Here is a 25,256-nt window from a genome sequence, read left to right on the forward strand (position 1 = left end):
TAAAAAAATACAGAGCTATAGAACTGATTTTGCTTCCGTATGACCAGGATATGCCTGCAGTATACTGCCTGTAGTCTGTAGTGTCAGTAGATTAGGAATTAAACCCACGTCATTCAATTGTATAGTGTGCGTGGATTGTTTGGACTTGAATTTATCGAATGTAGAAGTTTAGCTAGTTTTATGGGTGGTTTCCTGGCATTGATTTGAAGGTAAAAGATTATGGGATTCAGTTTTTGAATGAGCTCCACAGGAGCTTTCAGATGTGGTTTTTAACAATTAAGAAAAATTGGAGGGTGATGGAGCAGTTCCCACACCAAAGTCGCTATGTGAAATCAAAGTACATAGGCTGGCAATCGTGGAATGGACCAAACATTTTGTGTACCTGTGTAATTTTCTTCTTTTTTCTTTTCTTTCAGCAAAAGTTTTAATAAATAAATATGATCTTTTCTACAGTTACAGACAAAATGCCAGTCCACTACACGAAGAGACCCACAAATTCGCACAGGACTACCACATGAAATCCGTGGCTGAAAAGAGGATGAGTTCCAACTCACCCATTGACCGAAACAGCCCCAGTTACATGCACAGAACGAGCAGCCCCAGTTACATGCAACGCACCGCAAGTCCCAGTTACCGCAATCAAAGTCCGCCCTACAGCGGAAGAGACAGTCCCGATTACATTTCGAGCAAGCGATTGAACGAGAAGCGATACGACACGTCTAGTCCTAGTTTTGCTAAAAAGGCTGAGTTAGATAGCAGTTATACGAACAAGATGTCCTCGATGAGGATATCGGAATCTAAGAGTCCAAATTTTATGGAAAGGTGAGAATCAGAATCCAGAACCCGTTTGCGGAGAAAATTGTTTAGGTCAAAACAACGCGAGCTGTCGAAACTAATTTTGCTATATTTGAAATTATGCCTTAGTGCGTATACAGTTTTACCAAGTTTTTAATAATAGCTCTTCTAAAAACAATATTTGGTATGAACACCTCCGTAAAAATGTCACGTCGATTGCGAATTGGGCTGTTATATGTTTTTTAACAGTCCAAAACCACAAACCTTGTAAAATTTACGACCAGCTCATGGCAGTTTATAGGAATGCCAGGTATTCAATGAAGAGCGATCAGGACTCTGCTATTCCATCTACCGCAACTGAAAATTTGATCTATTTTAAGTCCTCAAACCAGATCTTCATTTTACTTGTGATTCCATCCACATTAGACTTCTTTAAATTTTAATAAACAATAAAATAAATACCGAGGACTGATGATATTGTGCTTTTCTATATTATTGATCTTTTGTATTGTACTATAAAGACTCAAATGTTATTTCATCGTTTCAAATGGAAGATTGTGGACCATCACTTGTGTAAATCTCTCGATAGTATGCATGTTATACTTTCACATATTAATTTATAACCCATAGAACCTAAATTAATAGACGCTAAATCAAATTCCGACCAGTCATAGACCCTGAACTCGTAACCTATAAAACCTTAACCTATAAACCCTAAATTTATAGACCTACATTACATAAACCCATAGATCTTCAGCCCATCAACCCTAAATCTTTGCTCTTATATCCTTAACCCATAAAACAAAATCCCTGTAACTCTCACCTCTTAACCCATATCCCATGAACCCATAGACCCATATGTCCCTAAACTTAGAGATGCTAGAGCATCCCCGCCACTGGTTAACAGATTTGTGTATCAATTCAAATTTTGTTTCGTAATTAAGTCAATACCCCAAGCTTTATCAATCCACGTCAAACAATTTAAGAGATACTTAAATTAATATTTGTTTTAATTCCAACACTCTCTATCTCAAAGACGAAGCGCTCTACGACCTACATTTAGACGAAAATTTTTCCTTATTTTAAGGTATTCTATCACCAGATAAAGCCGTACGTAATTCTATCCTTTATAAATAAATCCGTGCACTTGAACTATCAGATACGTAAAAATGTTGTAAAATCCGATCATTCTGTAGCAGGGGTTTATTTATCTAAATATATATTTTTTAATTTCTATAAGAACATTTAAAATTTCAGGTCCAGTCCAGATGTAGGCTATTCTGCTACGTCGCGATTTGACAAACGAGTAACGGAAAACAGATCCTACAACAACTACAGCGAAGGGGTAGACACCAGTCCCATCATCAAAGTCTCTTCCATGACAGACCAGTCCTCTGCTAGGAGAGACTCCTGGGACGCGATAAATAAAACTCGAAACATCCTGTCGGATAGAAGCTTAGAATCTCTTGCCAACCTAACCGACTCCCAACTCGATTCAGACTTACGTAGGACCAAAGCGGAAGAACATTCTAGGTTCATAATGAACGAAGAGAACTACAAGTCCAATTACAGTCAGAATTATTCTTCGCAGAAGTATACCTCGAACTTGGATACCTACGGCGAGAGAAGTTTCGGTAGAAATTCGCCAATTTATAAATCTGTGAAGGGAGGAGGAGGTGCTTCTTCCATCAAAGTTCAACCATTGCCTGACGGCGTTCTGGGGCAGCCCGTAGAATTTGAAAGTAAGTATGAGATGGAGGTAGGTACTATCATTTCTTATCCGCAGTGAATAATTTTACATAAAAAATCGGGAATACTTTACTACTGTTGAGAGTACGAAAATGTTTGCTGAAAGATGAGTCTGGGTAAAAAATTGAGTAAAGTCAGTTGAATCCCGCAAATATTTGTCTCATTTTACATGGGAATCTCGGGTATCTTCAGATATAAAATAGATCTAATTAGGACAAAGTTGCGAAATAATGAAATAACTGGAAGAATTTTTAAGACCGATTCCCATTAGAGCAGACTTGAACGAACCAGTGTTTTTTTCTTTTGAACGGGAAAAGATATAGAAAAACTTTTTAAATAAAAATTGTTGAGAAAAATGAGAACTTTCATATGAAGTAATAACAATGCAGAAATATGTATAAATTTTATATCAGATACTGCTATTATTTTGCCATAAAGATCTTTTTCTTAGAAAGAAAGAAAGAAGAAAGAGGAAATTTTTAAGATGTGTCTATAAATATTTAAACATGTTTTCCTATTTCCGTTTTTTACGATAGTTGCGTCACCTTTTGAGATATTTCAATGAAACTTGGCGTATGGGAGTTTTTGAGGAAGCCAAACATGAATATAAACTTATTGTTTTTACCTAAAAACCTATGTAAAAACGTTTTTTTAAATATCTACCCGTAACTTTTTAAGGAAACATTTTAGTTCCGACGATAAACTGATCTTATGAAATGTATTATTTAATGTTCATATTTTTTTAAAGTTAATTCAACAGTTTTCTTGTTTTTGAATATGTACTTACCTAAATAGAAGTGTTATAGATTTTTTTTTACAAACTCTTATTTAACTTGTCTTATTAGTATGGGTCAAATCTTGCAACTGAATTTTAAAACAGTTACCCAACCCATTGAACTAAAATTTTGCATGAAAATTGACAATGCATGGTAAGCTAAGTGACGGCATTCTAAATCCAATATGGCGGACTCCCAAAGATGGCGGAACAGTTATTTTTTATGCACCCCAATGATATGGGTATCAAATTAAAGGATTTGCTGAGAAGAATACGAAAATAAAATGACGTCACTAAAAGCTTGTTTTAAGGAAAAAGTTATACATGAACTTATTAACCCAGTTAATTCAAGATTCAAGTAATCACGCATGGCCATTTTGTCAAAAGAGTATTCATTGTTCATGGAATGAATACTTTTTCTGTATTTTACTGAATAATGGACATATAGAGTTTGGGAATCGGCCTTTAAACTAAGATACTATCAACACACTTCAACACATTAAAACATTGAACTGTTTTATATGTGAGCGCTATATGGAATATTTGTATTTTTATAATTAACTGCATTTATGTGGTAACGAATGTTGTGGTTTACTTATTAATTTTCGTCGAAATATCCAATTATCAGTGATCACAGAGAGTGGTTTATTCCAAACGAAATTTTGACACTTCACTGACACACTTTTGACCTTCTTTGATAACGTTTACAGAACTAAAAACGCGATTTTTACTTGAAGCAAAGCCGTAGATATTCTTAAAATTAATTAGTCAATGAGTAAGTACGTCTCTCTCTTCTTCATGGGATATTGGTACTTATCCAAACTTTGAAATTAATAGAAAATTTAAATGAACTGTCGTAATTCCGTTTGGAGTAATAATTGCATATTTTGTTTTCGAAATACCTACTCTTTTTAAAGAAAGTTGAAATTTTCTTTTAATCATTCAATTATTGTAGCTTGTAGCAGATAATTGTAATATTATAATTACATATACGCAAAGTGACTAAAAATTAGTTTTAAGAGAGCAGTAATAAAAATAAAATTATTTATTACCAGTTGACGGTAGCGGAGCTGGTTCAGGTGATTTGGAAATTTTGGTGGAAGGAGGCCGAGTGACCTCGAGTGTTAGAAGTCTAGGTGGCCAAAGATTCAAAGCCGCCTTTACACCCCATCAGGCTCTGCCTCACAGGGTGGACATTAAGTTTAATGGGGAGACAGTACCAGGTAAGTGGCCAATAGCTATCGTAGTTAGTTTAAAATCGAACAAAATAATGAAAATGTTAGACGCTTACGCTTTATTATATAATCAAGTTTACATGTGAATCGCATTTGAACTACGAATAGAACAAACTGACAATGGGAAATAGTTTAGTACAGTATTAAAGCCCCATAATCGACGTGTAGCTAATAGATGTACCTGATTATAAAAGTTACTTCAGTGGAATGTAATTGAATCTAACAAAATACTGTTGTTTGTATTTATTCGAGTGACTAAAGATTTAAATTCTCTGAAATCGTGTACATCATAGTTCCAAAAGTACTTATTCATTACAAAATCATGATTGGTGCCACCTACTCCCAGCTATTTAATTTATATGTATTAATGAATTGCTGTTATGTGACGTTCGTTACTATTCTCTCAAAATAGATCATTCATTTTTGAAATACAGTGTGTAATAACGACGTTGCGATAAACTTTCCAGGTCGTCGAAACAAAAAAAATAAGAGTTACATTTTTTCTTTCATATATTTCTAAAGGCTCTATGGTCCTTCAAGATTGAAAGTGCAAAATAAGCATTTACTCAGTTCCCACATAGAACTACCTTTTTATAAAATTTTAAAAATTAAAGAGTGATGTCTGAATTGGAAGGGGTCTGAGGGGTTTCAACTTTCAAAAAAATATTTTGATATTGAAGATTAGCCTCTTGAGTTTCTTTAGTAATAGTAGTAGTTCAAAAACGCCCAGAAACCATGACAAAAGTACCTTGACTCCGCACTGACGTGAACATTGCTACTAGTAACATTCACTAATCAAAGTTAGTAATCTTTATTTTTGATAGATGAATTATGATGTGGCAAAAACGTAACACTTACTTTGGTATAAGCCTTAGCATGAGAAATCAGTAACTGCTACTGTGATATACTTAAGCTTAGTGTAGGGAAAGTAAAACATGACACTTGAAAAATTCAAGAACGAATGCTGTTAATTAACCCAGAAATAACATATTATTTCTATTTTTTTCAAATCTAACAGGTTGTACCTTAGAAAGCAATGAATTTGAAAAAGTCCAATGTTTGTTAAAAAATTCTGAAAAATCTGTCGTTATACAAAGTGTCCCGAAATTAGGGGGTAATATTTCTACAGGGTATTCTATGTCGAAAAAGGTTTCTTTTTCTTTATATAAACGTGGGTCCAAAAATTCTTCCTAAGGAAGTTATAGTCACTGAATGAGGCCACTCTGATGATAGTTTTTTCTAAATAACTCCGAAACCAGTTGAGATAAATTTATGAAATGTGGTAAGTAGCTTAACTCTTACATATTCAGTCCGCTACTAAAACGAAATTTACAAATTTCCATCACATACATTCTAACATTAGAGGAGGGGGATAAAATTTACTATAACTTTTTTATGCTTTGACTTTTTTTACTTTTGACTGAAAAGTATGAAATTTCAGAGTTTTTTTAGTAAAAAAGGTACTCTTGGTCCATATTGGTAGAATGTCTTATTTTTATGTAAAATCTGTTTAAAAATAATACGTGTTAATTATCGGGAATCGAAATTGTCAATATTTTCTATTGTAGCGGGTTATGAAGAAAAAAAATGCATTTGGCGTCATTTACATTGACAGTTCAGTTATTTACTTTTTGCGAATTGTTATTTTTTTTTGGTTAATTTTGGAAAATTCCGTTTAAGAACCGAACGAACAACGAAAAAGTAAACCAAATAACAAAATTCAAAAAATTGGCCTAAACTGGTTCCGAAGTAATTAAAAAAAAAAAAACAACAACAGAGGCCCCCCTAAAAGGCGATAAAACCCCCAGAAAAAAAATTTGGACACACACATATATAAAAAAAAAAAATAATATTTTTCGACATAGAACATCCTGTAGAATTATTTCCTCCTAATTTCGGGACACCCTGCATAAATCAAAGTTTTGAATTCCAATTTTAGAAACAATATTTCATAAAATAACTGCTACTTCAAAGGTTGGTAAGACATTTTTTTTTTTTTGAAAACTTGACTTAATTTTTGGCATTTAAAATAAATATTTTGAAAATAGAAAGCTGTATTTTAATTACGGTCTAAAATGATGCGATAAACTTTTTCATTTATGTTATTTTTATTGTATTTTTAAAGTTTGATTTTATGTTGCTTTAAAGCTATTGCTTTATCTCAAATTAAATTAACATTTAAAAATTAAATTATGCTACAGAAATATCTTCATGGACAGGTTGATCATCTTCATAGATAGACCAATTATTTAATTTTTTTTTCTTTACGTTACGGGGAAAAAAGAAATTTAATTTTTCAGTGTTTACTTTCAACTTTATTCATATGTTTAGATTGTAATAACAGAGCAAAAGGCACACAAGTTTTAATTCAAAATAGTTCATGGTGGTGCTGATATTAAAAGTACTATAGTTTTTTGGATTGTTATGCCGTAGTCGATGTACCTGATTCCGCCTGTTAAAGATTTGCATTACCTTAGCTGGAAGCATTGAAAGCAACCAGTTACAGATGAGGTTACAGTTTTCTTAGAGAACTAATGTTGTTTGAGGAACTATTCCGTAGTAGCCTTAAAACTAGCAAAAAAATGATATCAACTGACCTAGAGGTTTTGATAGTGGATCTGCGCCCACAGAACCTAGCCTAAGAACAACAAGGGCATGCCAAAGATTTCTAGTTAAAGGGGAATATTAATCGGCAGCAACCATATAGATCATGTCATAACCCGAAAAACCATAGTATCGTAAATACTGGAAAAGTCTTCAAATAAGTAAAATAAAATTTGTTGGACGATGGAAGTTCTTCAGATTCTTCCTTATCCCAACTTCACTGGTATTTTTCTTCATAAGGATAGCTACAAGAGTTTGTCGCAACGTCGTACATCCTGTGGAAAAATGTAAATGAACGTTTAGTCTGAGAGAAAATGAGTTAGGTTTTTAAACTAAACATTTCAAAAAACATTAAATCAACATAGACATATACAGGGTGTCCCATAAGTGTGTGCACAACTGAAAGCCACAGGGTTCTGAACTTAAAATAGGCCGATTAAGGCTAATTCACCCATATCCGAAATCGCTTCGTTAGGCTGCTAGATGACCCCGAGGATCCTGATTTTTTTAAATTCTTTTAATAACTCCTCTAATTGGCGTTAACTGATTTTGATTATTTTTGGAGTGTGAGCTTTTGCTTACATAGATAGTTGTGCACCGGGCGCAGCGGTTGGGATAGCTTTCTAAGTGGAAATTGCCGTAACCGAACCTGTAAACCAAGAGCACATCTACTTGGTCGTTTGTTGAAAAATTGTTGTAAAATGTAATAAATCTAGTCGTATTAAATACTCATCAAGGGACAATAACTCTCAAATATCAAACTTGACTCACAGACAAATACAAAGTGCCTACTACAATTTATTTAGTATTGTAGTATGGAAGACAAGATATATAGACATTTAAATTTTTTTTTGTACCTATACCGCTTATTTAATGAAAATTATACAAAGGACAAAAACACTTTAAAATATTTATTTTAACGAGACGGGTGTCCCGTTCATGTTTCAAAAAAACTTGTGTAAGTTTCTCGTGGGAAAATAGTGGGGGTAGTTCATGTTACGTTTTTTTCTTAGACGCTCTGTTTTTGCGTGTTGAAGTTATTACTTTCCAAATGGTTTTCATTAATTATCTTTAAAACCGCTAAAGATAAAAATATTAAAATTTGTATACGAGCAAACATCTACTGTGTGTTAAGAATAATGTGCAAACAGTTTCTTTCTGAAAAGTAGTGTCGCCTACACAGGTAATTGGATGGGTACAATCGAAAAAAAATGTTACAAGTCAAAATTTATTACATTTTTAAATGGTTTTGTAAACTTTAAAGCATACTACAAAAAGAGGTATACTTGTCGAAATAAGGTAACATGTACCATTCTCGAGAAAAAGTTGCATTTTTTTACTCACATAAAGCGGCACAAGTACATTAACAAAATATTAAATTGGAAGAGGACCTTACCATTGAATGAGCTGAAGACATTTAGCTACCAATAGTCTTTGCATTTAAGAATATAATTTTATTTTCTTACGTATCAGATAAACAGTTAAATAATAAAACATTTTATTAACTTAAAGAAATAAAAACATTAAAATGTATTTCAAGTATATGTAAGCTTGTTGTTAAGTAACACTTAAAAAAGTAAATCAAAATAAACAAATTATGGTAATTAATATCTATTAATAACTAATTTTAGATTTTGTAAACTACTACACTACCACTACTAAAATAAACAATTGTTGAATGAACTGAATTGTTGATAGACATGAATGTTTAAAATAAGTGATAAGATAACAGGAAAATATTAGGAAACAGACTCGGAAACAAACAGAACAAAATAGCTGTATAATTAAATAAATATGAGCAAAACTGGAAATACTGCAGAAGATGCTGAAATTGTCTTCCATTTGCTTCTATGCAACTTAATTTTTATCGAAAATGGTATATGCTACCGAATTTCGACAGCTATACCTTTTTTTGTAGTATGCTTTAGAGTTTATAGAATCGTTTAGAAATGTAACAAATTTTAACTTTTAAAATATGTTTTTTGTTTTCGATTGTACCCCTCCAGTTACCTGTATCGGAGACACTGCTTTTCAGAAAGAAACCGTTTGTACATTATTCTTAACGCAGTGTTGATGTTTACTCGTTACAAATTTTGACATTTTTATCTTTAGCCGATTTAAAGATAATTAAGAAAAACCATTTGGAAAGTAATAATTTCGAAACACTGCATTTCAAAAACAGGGCTTCTAAGAAAAAACTTTCCCTGAACTATCCCCATTATTTACCCATGAGGAACTTATACACGAGTTTTTTTAAACACCCTGTATATTCAGTTACCAACTGAAGATGAATTTAATATTAAAATATTTATCATTATTGCATGAACCAAAAGGAAAAATTACGAAAGGATATTTTCAACATATATCAATTTTCTAGCAGTTTAAAAAACCAGACCACTGTTATACACACCAAAATGTGTCAATTAATAGTAGAAAACCACTGCTCAAAAATAAACGAAATCGATTGGAGTTATTTAAAGAATTAAAATAGCAGCTAAATAAAGCGATTTTGGATATAGGTGAATTAGTCGTTCTACACGTTCTTGCAGAGTACCTTGTACAAAAACAGGAAACTCAATTATATGTATGAATTTTGTCAAATTTCTCGCAAAATGTTCGTTACTAGTTCGCAAAGCAATTTACTTCTGAAATTATTTCAATTATCTCAATTTTCCACATATAATGTGAACTAACTTTCTCCAGCTTTTATGTCGTTACGAATAATTTTCGTTTATATAATAAAATGTATTTCATATGACGTAAACCCCCATTTTGCATAGTGATATGCCAGTAGCACATTAATCTATTTAATAATTAAATTTACCAGTCCCAATGATACCAAACAGAGGGGACATTAAGTTGAATGAATTCTAATTGCCTAATCGAAAATATAAGAACGTTACTGTGACATTGTTTCAAAATGTGTTGAACAAGGAACTCGTGTTTAATAATGTATGTAGTTATCTCGTTGGCACATAGTAAGATAAAAAAACAATTCACAACTCAGCAACTATGCACAGTTTGAAGTCTAATTCATAGTTCAAATGTATTCACATACTAGTGGTGCCGGTAAAATATTAATCTACTAGTCGCCAGACTGTCCAGAATGTAATAACCATTCTGAAATACGTGATTATTTTATAAAATTGTGTCCTCCTCGGCTGGGTTGGTCATTTTCCGCTTTCATCTGAGAAGAGGACGACAGTTCATTGCACTGGTCGATGCATGTGGCCCACTGACACAGTACTGAGGCTTGTCAGTGAAAAACCGATGGGTGTCCTTTGACACTCATAATTTTCGTCCACCAATAGGTACCTATATCCTTTGTACAGTCTTTGCACTTTACAAGGATAATAATTGTCCGAGTGTTCGCGAGTGTTCTACGAAACCGACGTAACTCGGGTCAACTTCTGCTAGCTGCATTTTGTAGTAACTGTACCATCGAGGTATGATAACATGGAAGGAGTATAACCGTACACTTTACAATAATGTAATGAAATAAAATTGTTTTCGAAAGAATTTTACTCTATTATTTTGTGAATTTAGGTGGGGCATTCTGTTTACCATTATCTATTAAATAAAAAAGTCAATAACTTCAGTTTTACAAAATACTTTCAATGGACGAATGCAAAATATACTGGAGTTTACAATGAGTATCTTCAAATATACAGAGTTCGCAAAAAATTGTAACATATGAGGTAAATTATTATTATTGAAATATTTAACACCCACGATTCAAAAATTTTGTCCTTATTCTCTCGTCACTACGCGTTAGCATAACGTTAAAATAAGTCACCCACATGTTGCGCTGTATAATTCTTGTATAGTCTAAAGAAATTTGCTGTTACTACATATTATCGTAGCGCGTTGTGTTTTGAATTTTTTTGTAAAAATTTAAAAATGTGATATGAAATTATCGAAAAAAGGTTTCCTTAACTAAATCAAAAATAAATATTAGGAAAAGTGTTGAGAATTTCATTTTTATTCCCATGCGAAGTTTCATGTCAAAAAACTAAAAAATTGTATATTGTCTCTTTTGAACAGTTAGTGTAATCTATATTTTTTTAATTCATCAACTAAAATAGTTTATTTTAATAAAATATAATAAATAGTGTCTCAAATTATAAACACCAAACTTTACTTAAAATTATTCCAAATATGAAAAAGTTTCCATAATCTTAACATGGGTCAGCAAATAACGAGAAGGTAGGAGGGTAGTCAAGTTGATATTCTTCAAAATGGTTTTTAAATATACTGAAAATGCCTAAAGATAGAGAAATTAAAATTTATAAAGGAGTTTCACTTTTATTGTTTATGACAAAATATGCACCAGAATCATTCAGGGACGAATAAAACTGGAGGTCTAATTTGTCTTTTTTTCTTCAAATATTTTCCTAAGACCTTAAAATTAACTCTTTACACGATAAACATTTTATTATTTAACTGTTTTCTAGCAAACAGGTAATCTAATCAAAATTTGTTTCCTTTATCTTAACGATAACAAAGTTTAAAGCATTTGCGAAAAAGATCGAAAAGATACATTTTTGAAAATAAAAATAAATTTCTGCCCTTAAAGAAACGCAAAATATTACATTAAGAAGCATGAGGAAAATTTTATTTAGTAATCTAAGTTTTCTCTGACCAAAATGATGCTGATTGATAAGTGTCTTGTATATTTTATCTGTTTACGTTTAGACGTTAGACCTATTCAATATATTCAGAAAATTATGTTTAAGAATATCACTTGAGTTCTGTCCTAGATCACTAGGTATAGTTTGACTTATGCAGTTCGAAGCAACCAACTAAATCACTTTTATTTCAGCCAAGATTAGCTAAATTAGAACAATATTATTTGCTTAGGTAACTGACTTTTGCAGTGTATTATTGTATATTAAAAAATGGTTTTCAAAAGTGCTCCATTATAAGGAAAATAAAAGAGAAATATGTAGATAGTATAGATAACAATAATCCTCCAATAAGTGCACCCATTTTGGCCAAAATTAAATTAATTTCATGTTTATGTGATATAATTATAGTTTTTACTGGTTTTAATTGAACCTAAAATTTAATTTTAAATACTTTTTGAAATAACTTTTCCGATACCCCATTTTTAAGATTTTCGCCATATTTTTCAATTCTTCCGCCAAATCAACTAACGTGAAACATATTAAAGTTAAGTTTTGGATTTTCAAAGATGCAAAAACAATTGCTACTTTTTTTAATTTCAGTAATACCTACTTTCTTTTTTCACATGTAGTAAACTTTTAAACTATTCGGGGACACTATTTTTAATGATCTTGCTGTTTCTGTATATTCTTAATTTCTTATAAACTATTAAGATCAATACGAATTGTCATTTATGTTTTTTAAAGATCTTAATTCAAGTCAATTTTCAGTATTTCAAATAAGAAGTAAACTTTATTGGAAATGATTTTCAATTCTCCACAAAAACCCTTGTCACACAGTTTGAAACAATATAATATTGTGAATAAATGATATGATAACAAATATTACAACGAAAACAGAGCCTGATATTTCAAAGAAAGTATAAAATTATTTTTTTTATACTTGAGTTATTCCCATCTTTTCACTTACGTTTTTTAATGAATAAAAGAAATGATTTTGGTCGCATCATTCAGAAACGCACCATTAATTTAACCTTATTATCATTCCGAAACTTTTAGCATTCAAAGACTTTCTTAAAGAGTCTAAAAGTAATCAGAGGATTAGGGATGTACGAAGAATATTGCAAGATATAAAATTTTAGTCATCAATTAGACTTTGCAACAATGTTAAGATGTAAATTTTCTTCGCGCCAATATACCTGGCAGGAAAAGTGACTTCGGATGGGGCGAGATCGAGCGGGACTATCGCTCTTTGCCCACAAACGTAAATCGGAGAGGCATATATTCATTAGTTTCGTTCTTAGAGCAATCCAAAACAGTTATTAACAATCAGACTCACGCGCATGCCGATATAAAGCTTACATAATATTCAAAATTCGTTGTTTCGTGTATCTAATGCACCAGGAACAAAGCTATTACTTCATACATTTAATTTTTTCCCAAAAACATGTGACTGTATTATACCAAACTGTATCAAATACTTGGAAAGTTCTTTGACGAAATATTTTCCCTGTTATATTCCCGCACCTAGATAATTATTAAATTTATCATATTTTTTGTGAAAGTTTAGTAGTTCAAATCTAAACCAAAAAAAACGTTACATTTTCCATTATGAAAAATGTCCAAACGCACAGTACTACGTCATTTCTCTCCACACGTTGGAATACCTCCATGTTGTTACCACCTCGATGGTTTTACCTGTTGCTCAGCGGTGTAGGAATGCCGCTACACCTCTCACCCCGCCCACCTTATTGTTACTTTGCCCGAGTCTACTCTACATGGCGAGTTTTAACCGTGGAACGATCCGCGAGGCAGGCTACGTCCGCGCGACCCGTATTTCGAAACGCTGTGCCGTGAACTGTGTGCAATTTTCACCTCCAGTGTTTTATTGTTAATTAAACGGCAAACAAGGATTTTGTGATACAACAGGTGTTAGTGCCAGGTAAAATAAGTATATTTACGGAGTGAAATGTGTCCGTATTAGTTTAAACGTTGTAGGAAGTGGTGAAAAGGTAAATGGATATGCATTGTACTGGCATTTCGTTAGGATTTCATTTAAATTAGCGATTGCTTTACAAATCTGAACATAAGCTGACATAGAAGATGATCTGACGTACAAAATTTATGTACATAGTACACCAATGAATGATTATATTTCTATCCTTTAAAAATTAGTTTTTCTTAAAAAAGAGGAAAAGAAAAAACGGTCACATAGAGAAGAGCATACTGACCAATTAATGACAAACGTATCTACAATCATTGATGACCTAAAATTAATTTTACCTTGTTAAGAAATTTAGGATATTGAAAAATATCTCTATGATGTTTGATCAACGTCAATATAAAAAAAAATAAATAAAAGCAGTAGTTAGTTAACGTGAATATTTGATTATTATTTTTTCAACATTATTTTTTTTTTCAATGATTAAATTTCAAAATAAAAATTATATAATCAATGCATTAAACATAGAAAGAGAGAGAGAGAAATAGAGAAATTAAAAAATGAGGATATAAATGTATCTGATAGAGTTTGATTTTTTAAGCTTGTTCTAGATTAACGAAAAAAGAAAAAGTAGCTAAAAACCGATCCTGTAATCTAAAACTTATCAAATATTCAGGGTGTTCCAAGAGGAAATGTCCACATTGGATGGGAACATGCCTTAAAGAAAATAAACAAAACAAAGTTTATATAAGTCTTGGTTCGGAAATGCACGTTTTTTGGATTTATTTTATTTTTCAAGGTAGCGTAATGATGGCTTTACATTTGATATAGAGAGTAGTATTTACATTAAGTACCTACTGACAAATCCGTACCAGTAATTCTTCATTTTCGTAAGGCTCCAGTAAAGTTCCATTTCGTAAAGTTTAACTTCTACGCCTATGATTTTTTTTAAGCATTATCGTTAAAATAGAAATTTACAAAAATTATTTTTGTTAAATTTTTGTGTTTTCTTAGACCTTGCTGTAATAATATTAATTCATATTTAGTGTAATTATTGTACTTTCTTTTTGTGCTATAATATAAAATAATGATATATGTTTTCAAAAGAATTTTAACCAAAATGATAATACATAAACATAGTTTAACAATATAACGTCAATAAATTTAAAAAATACAGAAACTAAAGGATAGATTTAACTAAATCGTAAATGAAATTATAAATAATAAATCAAAAAGAATACCTAGTATGTTTGCATTCTGTTGGTCCTTTAAAATTTTCTGATATTTTTTTTAATTCATCCATGTTATAGCATTATTTACATACTTTTTATGTTTAATTTTTGTGTTTATTTGGTATTATTTTCGTATTTCGTACCTTGTACTGATTTAGTTAATTCTTTCTGTTAATCTATTAATTGAAATTAAAAAAAAAATGTAGTTTCAATTGTAAAATATCAAGAAAGTGCAATCTAAGAAAATGTGAAAATTCGACAGAGTAATTTTATTTCCTAGACACATTATTTAAAAAAAAATCAGAAAAAAAATAGGCAGAGAAGTTACGCTTCACGGAAAAGACCCCCATGTCTACGGCACTGATAATTGAAATGAAAAATTGCTACTATAATTTTGTAAGAACTAAATGTCGGTATTAATGTATCAAATTTTGCAAATCTGTCATTTTGAGTTCTTCAAGTATAAGCAATTTTCTTTTTTTCAAAAAAATTAAAGTATATTTTGAAATCAATACATTTCGGGGCAAAGGTTTATATAATACATCAACTGTTTTGCTTATTTTTACCTAAGAAATATCTCTTTGAACTTGCACTTCCTCGTAAGACACCCTGTATTTTTAAAGGCTATTTAATCGCTGCAAAGTCACAGATTATAGTTCTTTGAAATTGACGGTTATAAAGAGCTGTATCAAAAATTATGCTCTGAATTTGTTGCTGGATACAAATGAAAAATTGTTTACAGTAGTTCTATTTACTTTGTTTATTAAATGTGGTTTCTAAATTACTCATGCATATATTTATGCAAGGCATAATTACCATAATTTATCTGCAACATGCAATACATGTTATTTCTGACTCGATTAGTTTATTTTACAGAAGAAAATGCATTATATCATGTTTAAATTTTTATAATTAATATTAGGAATAATACAATTGTTTATACGTGAATGAAAATATGGATACAAGGTGTCCCAAGAATGGTGGCAACAACTTCGACGAGGCTCGTGTACTTAAGAAAGTAAAATAAAAAGTTGAAGATAGGTCTATAAAATGCTTCGTTGATGAGATAAAGGATGTTAAACGCAACTCAACAAAATATATGTATTATTCAACACAGGGTAATAATTTATTTTTTTCCTTTAGAGATACAGATAGTCATTAATTTGATAAATTTTATAAGTAGATAATAGTCAAACCCTTCTTGTACTTACACAACTATATTGAATAAAAAAATGATGATTGTTGTTGTAGAATTTCAATCAGCAGCAAAGTTCGTGCTCGAACAAGCATCATTTTAAGCAGTAAATTTTAAATTACTTTAATATAGGGATTTTATACTTTCTTACAATGCTTACATTAGACAAATCAAGACATTGAACAAAAAAAACGGGATGTTCAATTTGACATAAAAAACCGCATGTAACATCTGCTCTGTTCTATTAGTATTAAATATGTTAATAATAATATCACCTAAAATATATTCATTTTCCACACGAAAATAGGACTGGAGGTTCTTGCAAATCCAATTGTCAATTTTAGCTATAGCTTCATGCTTTTAAATAAAAATTTCGTACTAGTTACATATTTCCTAATTTTTGTTTAAATTCCTTTCTAATATAGATACCAAATGTCGTCTTGATACACCCTGTATATACAGCAAAAAGGAATGATTATATGATAAAAAAACTGAAATAATCAAATTATTTGAAGAACATAAAAGTCTATGGAATAGAATATTTCTGACACTACGTTTTTCCATTCTCAAATTAAACAACAGAAAAAAATGACGTTACGTTTACGTTTTGTCAACAAAGCGTAAACTCGCTACCTATGTTTTCTTTGTTTAATGTCTTGACTACAATTTACTACTACTACTATCACAGTATATTAAATAGTGCTTTACGAGAATAACCTCTTCGGATAATGAAACAGCCTAAATTTATATGGTTTTATCTTTAACACCTTGTATCTCGGAAACGGCCATTTTAGGACCCATGTTTATAGGGAAGATGAACGGAAAAAAGTTATAAGCGAAAAACGTGAATTTATGTAAAACACCACAGTACACCACCCTGTAAACAATCTTCCCCCCATTTTTATGAATGTGGAAACTAATATGTTATTGTACATAATATTTACCATCTATAGTGATAAATTCAGCTTGCCGAAACAAAAAGTCGCGTCCAGCTCTATATTTCCTAGCCTATGATCGGACGAATAGATTGCCATAAACTATAAACCACTGCATTTAAACATAATTTTCACTAAAATAACCGAATTAACGGACACTTGTCCAGAATTACATGCCATATATCACGCCACGAAATGACCTAATGGGGACGACGGGAATAGACAAAGACAACGCACGACAACCATAGAATGGGGTTAGGTTGCATAATGAGGCATTTAGGTCTTGATTTAGGTACTCCGATTAAGCTACAAGTGCACCAAATATGAGTTTATCTGCGGAATTTATTTATATTGAATGAAAGTACTCAGTTTTAGTTCAAATATTATCACAAATGAGTAAAATTATCAAAATGCTCAATATTGAGTGAAAATGTACTCAATCATGCCAAGCTGTTCAATGATTTGTGTAATGTACCTAAGTATTAAAAAAGTTTTAAAAATTTCCTACAACTCTTATCCTTACACTTTTCCCCATCTTGAAAAAATAATGAAAAAATTTAAAGCTGACGTTTATTACGGGTCATCCTGTAACCAAGGAATTATGTACAATGCTATCCTGCTGCCCATCGCCACCAAGTAGCCGCGCCACTAAACCAACTATTTTCGTTCAAGGGAGCCCCTGGCATGTGAACATCATGTCCAACACAAACTCCAACCTGTCCGTTCTGGGCGAATCCACCAGGCTGGTGCCGGCCAACACCCCCGCGGTCTTCGAAATAATTACAAACACCAACAACGCACCCGCCGACCTATCTGTACACGTGATCGCCCCCAGCAAAAGAACCATTCAGGCCAGGGTACTCCCTGGCAATCGCACGGGTGTACAGAGCGTGGAGTTCGTGCCCACGGAAGTTGGCACCCATGTTGTGGAAGTTTCGATCAACGGGGAGAAACTCCCCTCGGGGCCTTTGATCGCTAAGGTTTACGACGCGGGGTTGATACAGGTCGCCGACGTTAGCGGGGGTGTAGTTGGTCAGCCAGTTCAGTTCAGAGGTAAGTGCAAGTTGTTTTTACCATTTAAAATGCATTTTTAAAACGAGTTCGTAAAATTGTACGCTGATTTTAATAATACAGGGCGTTGTGAATAGATGTCACAAACCTTAGCGGTAGTCAAAACTCATCAAAATAGTAAAAAATACTTTTGTGCATATCAACATTGAAAATGATTGCATAAGGCACATTTTTTTTAGTTTACTAAATTCTTGATATAATTTTAAAAATCAATAAATGAAATCAAGATTATTTTTTATACAAAAAAGTATTCCTTTTGAATATCGTTATAATCGGCCGTGTCGAGTAAATGGGAATGGTCATGAAAGTTGACGTTCTTCATATCACCGTACATTTCAATCGAAGAGTACTTTCTCATAAAATATATTCACGATCAGTTGTAGAAAACTGGTTCTTTTCAACCGAATCTGAAAGAAATAAAGAAAATTGTAGTCTTATTTTCTCACTCAATTTTCTCAGCACACATTAGTTTTTGGCGATAATCAACAGTAGATATCTTTTTTTATTTCATAGAAAAGTTTCTCTAAAGTTAAATTTATTTAAATAAAGAAGAAAATGAAACAATTGAACTTCAACTCCTATGAATAGAGTTCGGGACTCGGTCTGATGATCATAGCCGTCGCGTCAGCCTTTCGCTGCAACGCACCGTACGAAACCGTTAATAATTATGGCAGTTATTGGCTTCGCGTTGTTGTTTATATCTACTTGTTTATTTATTTGTTTACGACGAACACGCCTATGACTAGCCGACGAAAGCTCCGAACTCTACCTATGAAACTCTCCCTTACATTATGTTTTATTTTATCACAATCTTTAAAAATGACATGACATGTCTGTACCAACAATGATAACCACCTCTTAATTAATTTCCTTAATACTAATATAATCATTTCTAGTTAAAATATTTGAAGGACGTAGCAACAATTTTTGAACATTTTGCAGTTTTTTTTATATTTTGATAAAATTATACATGCTGTTAAAATATTCAGAGTCGCCTTGTATATGATAGACGTGACCGGCTGGTAGATTCTAACATCCAAAGTTTATTTTCGAGATATAAAATGTCTCAAATTATTGAAAAATTATGAGAGTACTCATGGTGTTATTAAAAAGTAATATATATTTCTTTTGTTATTAGCGTTTGTATTTTTATTTGTTTATTATTATTTAATAAATAACTAGATAATAGTAACAATATTTATTCAAAATAATAGAGTTCCCCGAATTGCATAGGCCAAATTTTATCTAATAATAATAGGTATTTCCTCTAAGACAAAATACAAATTTGTATAGGAATTGTCGAAATAATTACCTTACAAACTAAATCATAAAAAACTGGTGTGAAGTATAAAAACAACTGTCAAAGAAAAAACTTTTTAGAAATTGTTTAAAAACTTATAATCACTTAAATTGTTTAAAATTTTAAGACCAAGATGAATTCGTTGAAATTTTATACTTATAAAAATGTATATGATATTTATCATTTTGCCTTATATTAATGCAATGAATATTCTTCAAAAATCTATAACTATTCGTATATACATATACAGATAGTTCATAAATCCTCAAACAAAAAGTTAAAATTCTAAATTCCTTAAATATATTCCTACACGACACATTATTCACAACACCTGCTATACACCTTAATATACTTTTTTGAATAATAAAAATATCTCATTGTAAGGTTGAACCACCTCATAAGCACAAACCATACCTCAACCTAGACTATACTAAACCGTACTATGTATTAAGTACTTAGCTGTTCTTTAGTTAAAACAAATTTTACATAACGAATTAAATATGTTACAGAACTTAATTTACTTTTCAGTTGTTCACAATGTAATTTACAATTTGTCAATAATAATTCCCAAAAACTTAATAGCGTTTTACAGTATTGTTTGTTAGAAGCGTATCAGTTATTTAAAATATCTAGCACCTTATTGCATTTTTTATATTTTGCATCATTATCATTATCGGATGATACAACTCAAAATATGAAAAAAGTTCCCAGGATCGAGAAGTGTTAAGTGGTTCAAGTTAAAATTCTTTAAAATTGAATTTTTAATATATTCAAAATGCCTAAAGATAAACGAAAATGTACATAGAAATTTTACTTTTTGTCTTCTGAAGACAAACTATGATTCAAAATCATTCATTCAATATTTTGTCCCATCTTGTTTGGTTAATACTTTTTCATTTATTTAATATCATATCCAAAAAACGTCTCTTTCATTTCTTATTTAAAACTACTCAATTTCAAGTATAAATGATTTAAGGTTTCTTTAGTGATTTAGATGAGGAAAACAAAATTTGATTACATAATTTTTATTAGGTAATGCTCTTTTGTCTGAGATAATCCGAATTTTCAAGTTCAAGTCAAAAAAAAAAAAAAATGCCACACCAAAAAAAAATAGGGCAAAATTTTAATTAGGTTAATAATTTTAATTTTGAATTATAAAGGATTAAAAGATAAACGCTTGTGTAAATGTTCATTTGTTTCATTAACTTGTTGAAATATATTACAAAATATTAATTTTAAGGAGACTTGAACGCCCTGTATCCCAAAAACTAAGCAATTCCAAACTTTTTTTTTTGTTATCTTTAATATCACCTGATTTAGTAATCTTATATTCCATTTGAAAAAATTAAATTATAGGAATTTCAAAATTGGTAAGTTGGCTCTACTGACATTATTACCAACCACTTTTTTTATTTTCTTCAACAAGTGCCTTTCACTATGTCAGTAGCGCTAGTTCTTTGTATAATAATTAATTCATTTCACTCAAGTAATTTTTGTTGTTTTTATTTGAAAAATGTTAAGACAATCAATATCTATTATTATGAGTTAATTGCTTTGTATGTCCATGCAATTTGCTAATCCTTATTAGATACATTGAAACGGTAGTTAATCTTTAAAGTATTATTCACTCGTGATAAAGAAGTTAGATTAATAAAACTTAAATTTACAATGAATGTCAAGGTAGTTTGTATCTGTCTTCTGAATTCATGACTCATATTGAAAAACATTTAGAAAAACAGATGTAAGTAGTAGTAAGTAGTAAATAATTAAAATTTATTCATAAATTTGATTATTGCTTTGAATAGAAACATACTGACCAAAAATTGATATAATTTAGTAAATTTGTTCAAAAAGTTTAGTAAAGTAGTAAGTAAAGTAAATTTACATTTCTCACAAACTTATTTTACCTTGTAGTTCATATTTGTAGTACTCTTCCTAGGGTTGAATAACCTTACTGGGTTGAAATTTTTGACCACCATTCTCTTTCTATCAGACATACACCTATGAAACTAAACCTTTAAACATTGCATACATAACATAAAAAATAATAGGAAAGTTACATGCAGAACCTATCTAATAATTTTTAATAATTGTCCTATATCAATTACATTTCTTCACTATATTAATAAATTATAATAACTTCCTGCCTATTCTATTACTACAGAGCCATCATAAATGACGAACAGTAATTTTGTTTACAACAGTAATGTTATTTCTTTAACGTTGGCAATGAAATTTCGGTAAAATTAAAACAATACGATCAAGATTACATTTAAACACAACATTCTGTTTCACCGGCTGTGGTTGGTGTAATTTTTCACGAGATTCTATTCAACCAATCAGCGTTCCCATTATCTCGAGCGTAGACGTGACAGTTTGTCATTGTTCATTGTAAACCAGTTATTGATTTGATTTAATTGAGAGTACCAACCGTGCAATGTTGGTTGCCTAAGCTCGGCGGTCAAGTGGCTTGTAAACATTTGTGAAGGCTTTGTGTATGATTAAACTACTACATGATAAATTATAAAAAGCGAACTACTAACTGCAAAATAAAATAGTAAATACGTACAAAGTAAAATGAAAATGCTCGTCATCATCCAAAAAACTACTTTTTACAGTAGCATATAAATATGTGCAAATTCTGTATCTTGTGTACTTTTCCTCCGTTTTTAAATGTATTTGTTACATTGTTGTTAAGATACGCCTTTACATATACTCCGCGGTAGAAATTAATAGAGAGTGACTAAGACATAATATAAAAACACTATTACCATAATGCGTATAAAATATAAAATGATTTTTATACGGTTCAATATTATTTATCTTTGTGCAGCTCGCTACGCACATCGATATAATCTATAATCGTCTAGAGACCGAGTTACACCGAACGTCGATCTATATTCTATGTCTGTCTTTTGCACTTGGTAGGGAATAGGAAAATGCTTTTTTAGTGGGTGTAAACGGACTTGATTTAACCCGTCCTGAGAAACGTCATAGCATAAGCGTAGACGAGGAGTCTAATTCCATGGCTATAATAAATTTATAAATTAAAAAAACACAATTGGGACGTTTTACGCAGACACGCCAATGGATTTTCGTTCCCGGCACGCTTCATCCCCCTTACTAGTCCAAAAGCTAGCGATGAGTCACTCTCTATAATTTCGACCGCGGAGTATAGAATATTTTATTTACAATGGGATACGAAATAGATCAAATGAACCAAACATGTTTTAATTAAATGTTGTTCCTTTTCAACTTATAAGGTGGCAGAATCTGAAAAATATGAAGGTTTGGTAATATTTTGGAAATTACTCTGGAAATGGTAATAAAGCATTAAATACATGTAAACGGTAGATTTCAGTAATTTGTTCGACAAACCGTCAATTTGTAAAGAGAGAAAAGATTTAAAACATACCATGTACAGGGTGATTCACCATATTTTGACCCCCGCCCTAACTTTTTTGTTTTAAGAGTTATAAAAAAATGTGAAATACAAAAGTTGCATGATTTTTTTATCAAGTTTTCGACAATGATAGTAGAAAAACAAATGAAGTCCAAACAAAATTGCCGCGGATATTAACTTTGTTAATTTAAATGGAACACCCTGTATTTTTTTACATATTTGCATAAAACGTTCCCTGTCGAGCAAAGTCATATATGATTTGTTGGGTCCGTCTCTAACAATAAGCGAGATACTAATAAGATATCTTGTAATTGTTAAAGCTCTTTCAGGCGCTTCTGCCTTTTTTTCAATTACGTAAGGATTTACAGATTTAGTTATAATATATTTTGACATATCGGACATTGATATGGTCTAAAATGCGTATAGGTATTCAAACTAAATCTCACTAATTAGACCGTGATAAGCCTAATTCCTCATGGACAATGTTATATAGTACCTAGACCGTGACAGTGATAGGTAATGTCATGATAACATTGTTATTGATTGACGGTTTGTATTATTATTTAGTTAAAATAGGTTACACAGAAGTAGAAAATTGAAATATTATTAGGAATTAGTTATCATCCGCGGCCATTTTGTTTGGACTTCATTTGTTTTTCTACTATCATTTTCGAAAACTTCATAAAAAATCGTACAACTTTTGTTTTTCACATTTTTTATAACTCTTAAAACAAAAAAGTTAAAGGGGGGGGGTCAAAATATAGTGAAGCACCCTGTACATGCTGTGCCAGTAAAATGTAACTAACATCCCCTGTCAATGAACGTGAATACTACTTTTGAAAAATTCACCTTACGATGTATTTACCGAAATTTTCAGCTTTATTAGTATAATGGCTTTCGAAATATTAGATTCCTTCGATTGCTTTCTTAGTTTGGTACTTTGTAGATTGAGATAAAGCAAAATTATGCCTCAAATTTTGCTTTATCACCCTATTTTAATAATATAAAATGTTGGCTAAGGGAATTTAGAAATATTTTGGCATTGATGCACTTAGTGATTGATTTATCAAAAGTGAAGTAAAATTATTAGATTATTATTAATTATTAGATTTTTTTTCATCATAATCTGTGTTATTCAACTTTTTTATTGCTATTTTCTTGTTTTGTTAACTTATGTATGATGTATTTGTGCTTTTTCTTGTATTTTCTTGTCATCTTGATAATTGGGTTTATACCTGTAAGGCAAGGAATTCTTAAATAAATAAATAAATTATTGATTGCTTTTCTAAACACAAATAAATAATACATATTTTAAGGATATATAATATATGGCATTTACAAAATGCTTATGACAAGGAAAAAATTATGATTACAATAATAATTAAACGTGAGTCATGTATCTCTAAGTTGTTGTTTACTTTAATTCATGAGATTTTATGTGATGCAAAAAACGATAGCCTACTCGTAATTATATCTAAGAAATATTTGAATAAACATTATCCGTTGGGCGAAACCATGTTGTGTAAACTAATGAATATAAAGTCAAAGTTTTCTTGATGCAATGATGATGGTAATATATTGAAACACCAGGAAGTATGAAGAAGCGTAGGTAAATTATTATCTACCAGAAATAATTAGCTTTTTATTTTTCAAACCGTCATCACGACTTCAATATACCGTCTGTTCAGAGAATAATCGAACTTTGTTTTTTTTTAATTTATTATTAATTTTATGGATTATTGGTCCTTATCTGCTTCAAAGTACTCCCCAGTCCTGGATAGCTTAATTTGAAATGGCCTTTAAAGTCTGTGACGAATCATCAATAGTTTGAAAACGCGTCAATTCAATACTGATTTTAATTTCGGAAATAAGAAAAAATCGCAAGGGGCCAGGTCTGGCCAGTAAGGGGGGTGGGGGAAGACAGTAATGTGGTTTTTGGTACAAAACTGGCGAATTGACAAAGCTGAGTGTGCGGGCACATTGTCATGGTGCAAGACCCATGTGTTGTCTCGCCATAACTTTAGTCTCTTTATGCGGATTTTTTCAACCGTCGCAAAACGTCTTGATAGTGTACACGCGATTCACTGTTTCACCTTGAGGCAAGAATTCAGAATGCACAATTCCATTAAAGTCGAAAAACAGTGAACATTTTGACAGTAAAGATCCTATGCAATTGTGATGATTGAACTTTTGTGTCACTGTTGTAGCCGTAAACCTATTTTCCGCTTTCGTCTCCCGTTATGATCTTTTGAATGAATATTTCATGGTCATTGAATAGTTGAAAGAGTTGCCGATAAACGTCCACACCACAGTATACTAGTCAAATCAGTATGGAATTTTAAATGATTTATGAATGAATTACGTATGGCAATTTTTAAACACCCTCACCCTAGAA

At 31.2% G+C, this 25,256-nt stretch overlaps 1 protein-coding gene across 2 annotated transcripts in view; it reads left to right on the top strand.

Annotated features, from left to right (window-relative positions):
* Window positions 1–25,256, top strand: part of LOC108910726 (filamin-A) — a 110,779-nt gene that overhangs the window by 28,053 nt on the left and 57,470 nt on the right. Inside the window, exons 8-11 of one of the 2 annotated variants that reach the window (XM_018715425.2) lie at window positions 454–822; window positions 2,053–2,537; window positions 4,375–4,542; window positions 17,760–18,140. In XM_018715425.2, the coding sequence (XP_018570941.1) occupies window positions 454–822; window positions 2,053–2,537; window positions 4,375–4,542; window positions 17,760–18,140 (1,403 nt within the window). Of the gene's footprint in view, window positions 1–453; window positions 823–2,052; window positions 2,538–4,374; window positions 4,543–13,600; window positions 13,726–17,759; window positions 18,141–25,256 lie in introns of those variants that run through there. The other variant, XM_018715424.2, reaches the window with a different exon arrangement.

This window comes from Anoplophora glabripennis, unplaced genomic scaffold, assembly GCF_000390285.2.
Source record: "Anoplophora glabripennis isolate ALB-LARVAE unplaced genomic scaffold, Agla_2.0 scaffold467, whole genome shotgun sequence".
Lineage (NCBI taxonomy): Eukaryota > Metazoa > Arthropoda > Insecta > Coleoptera > Cerambycidae > Anoplophora > Anoplophora glabripennis.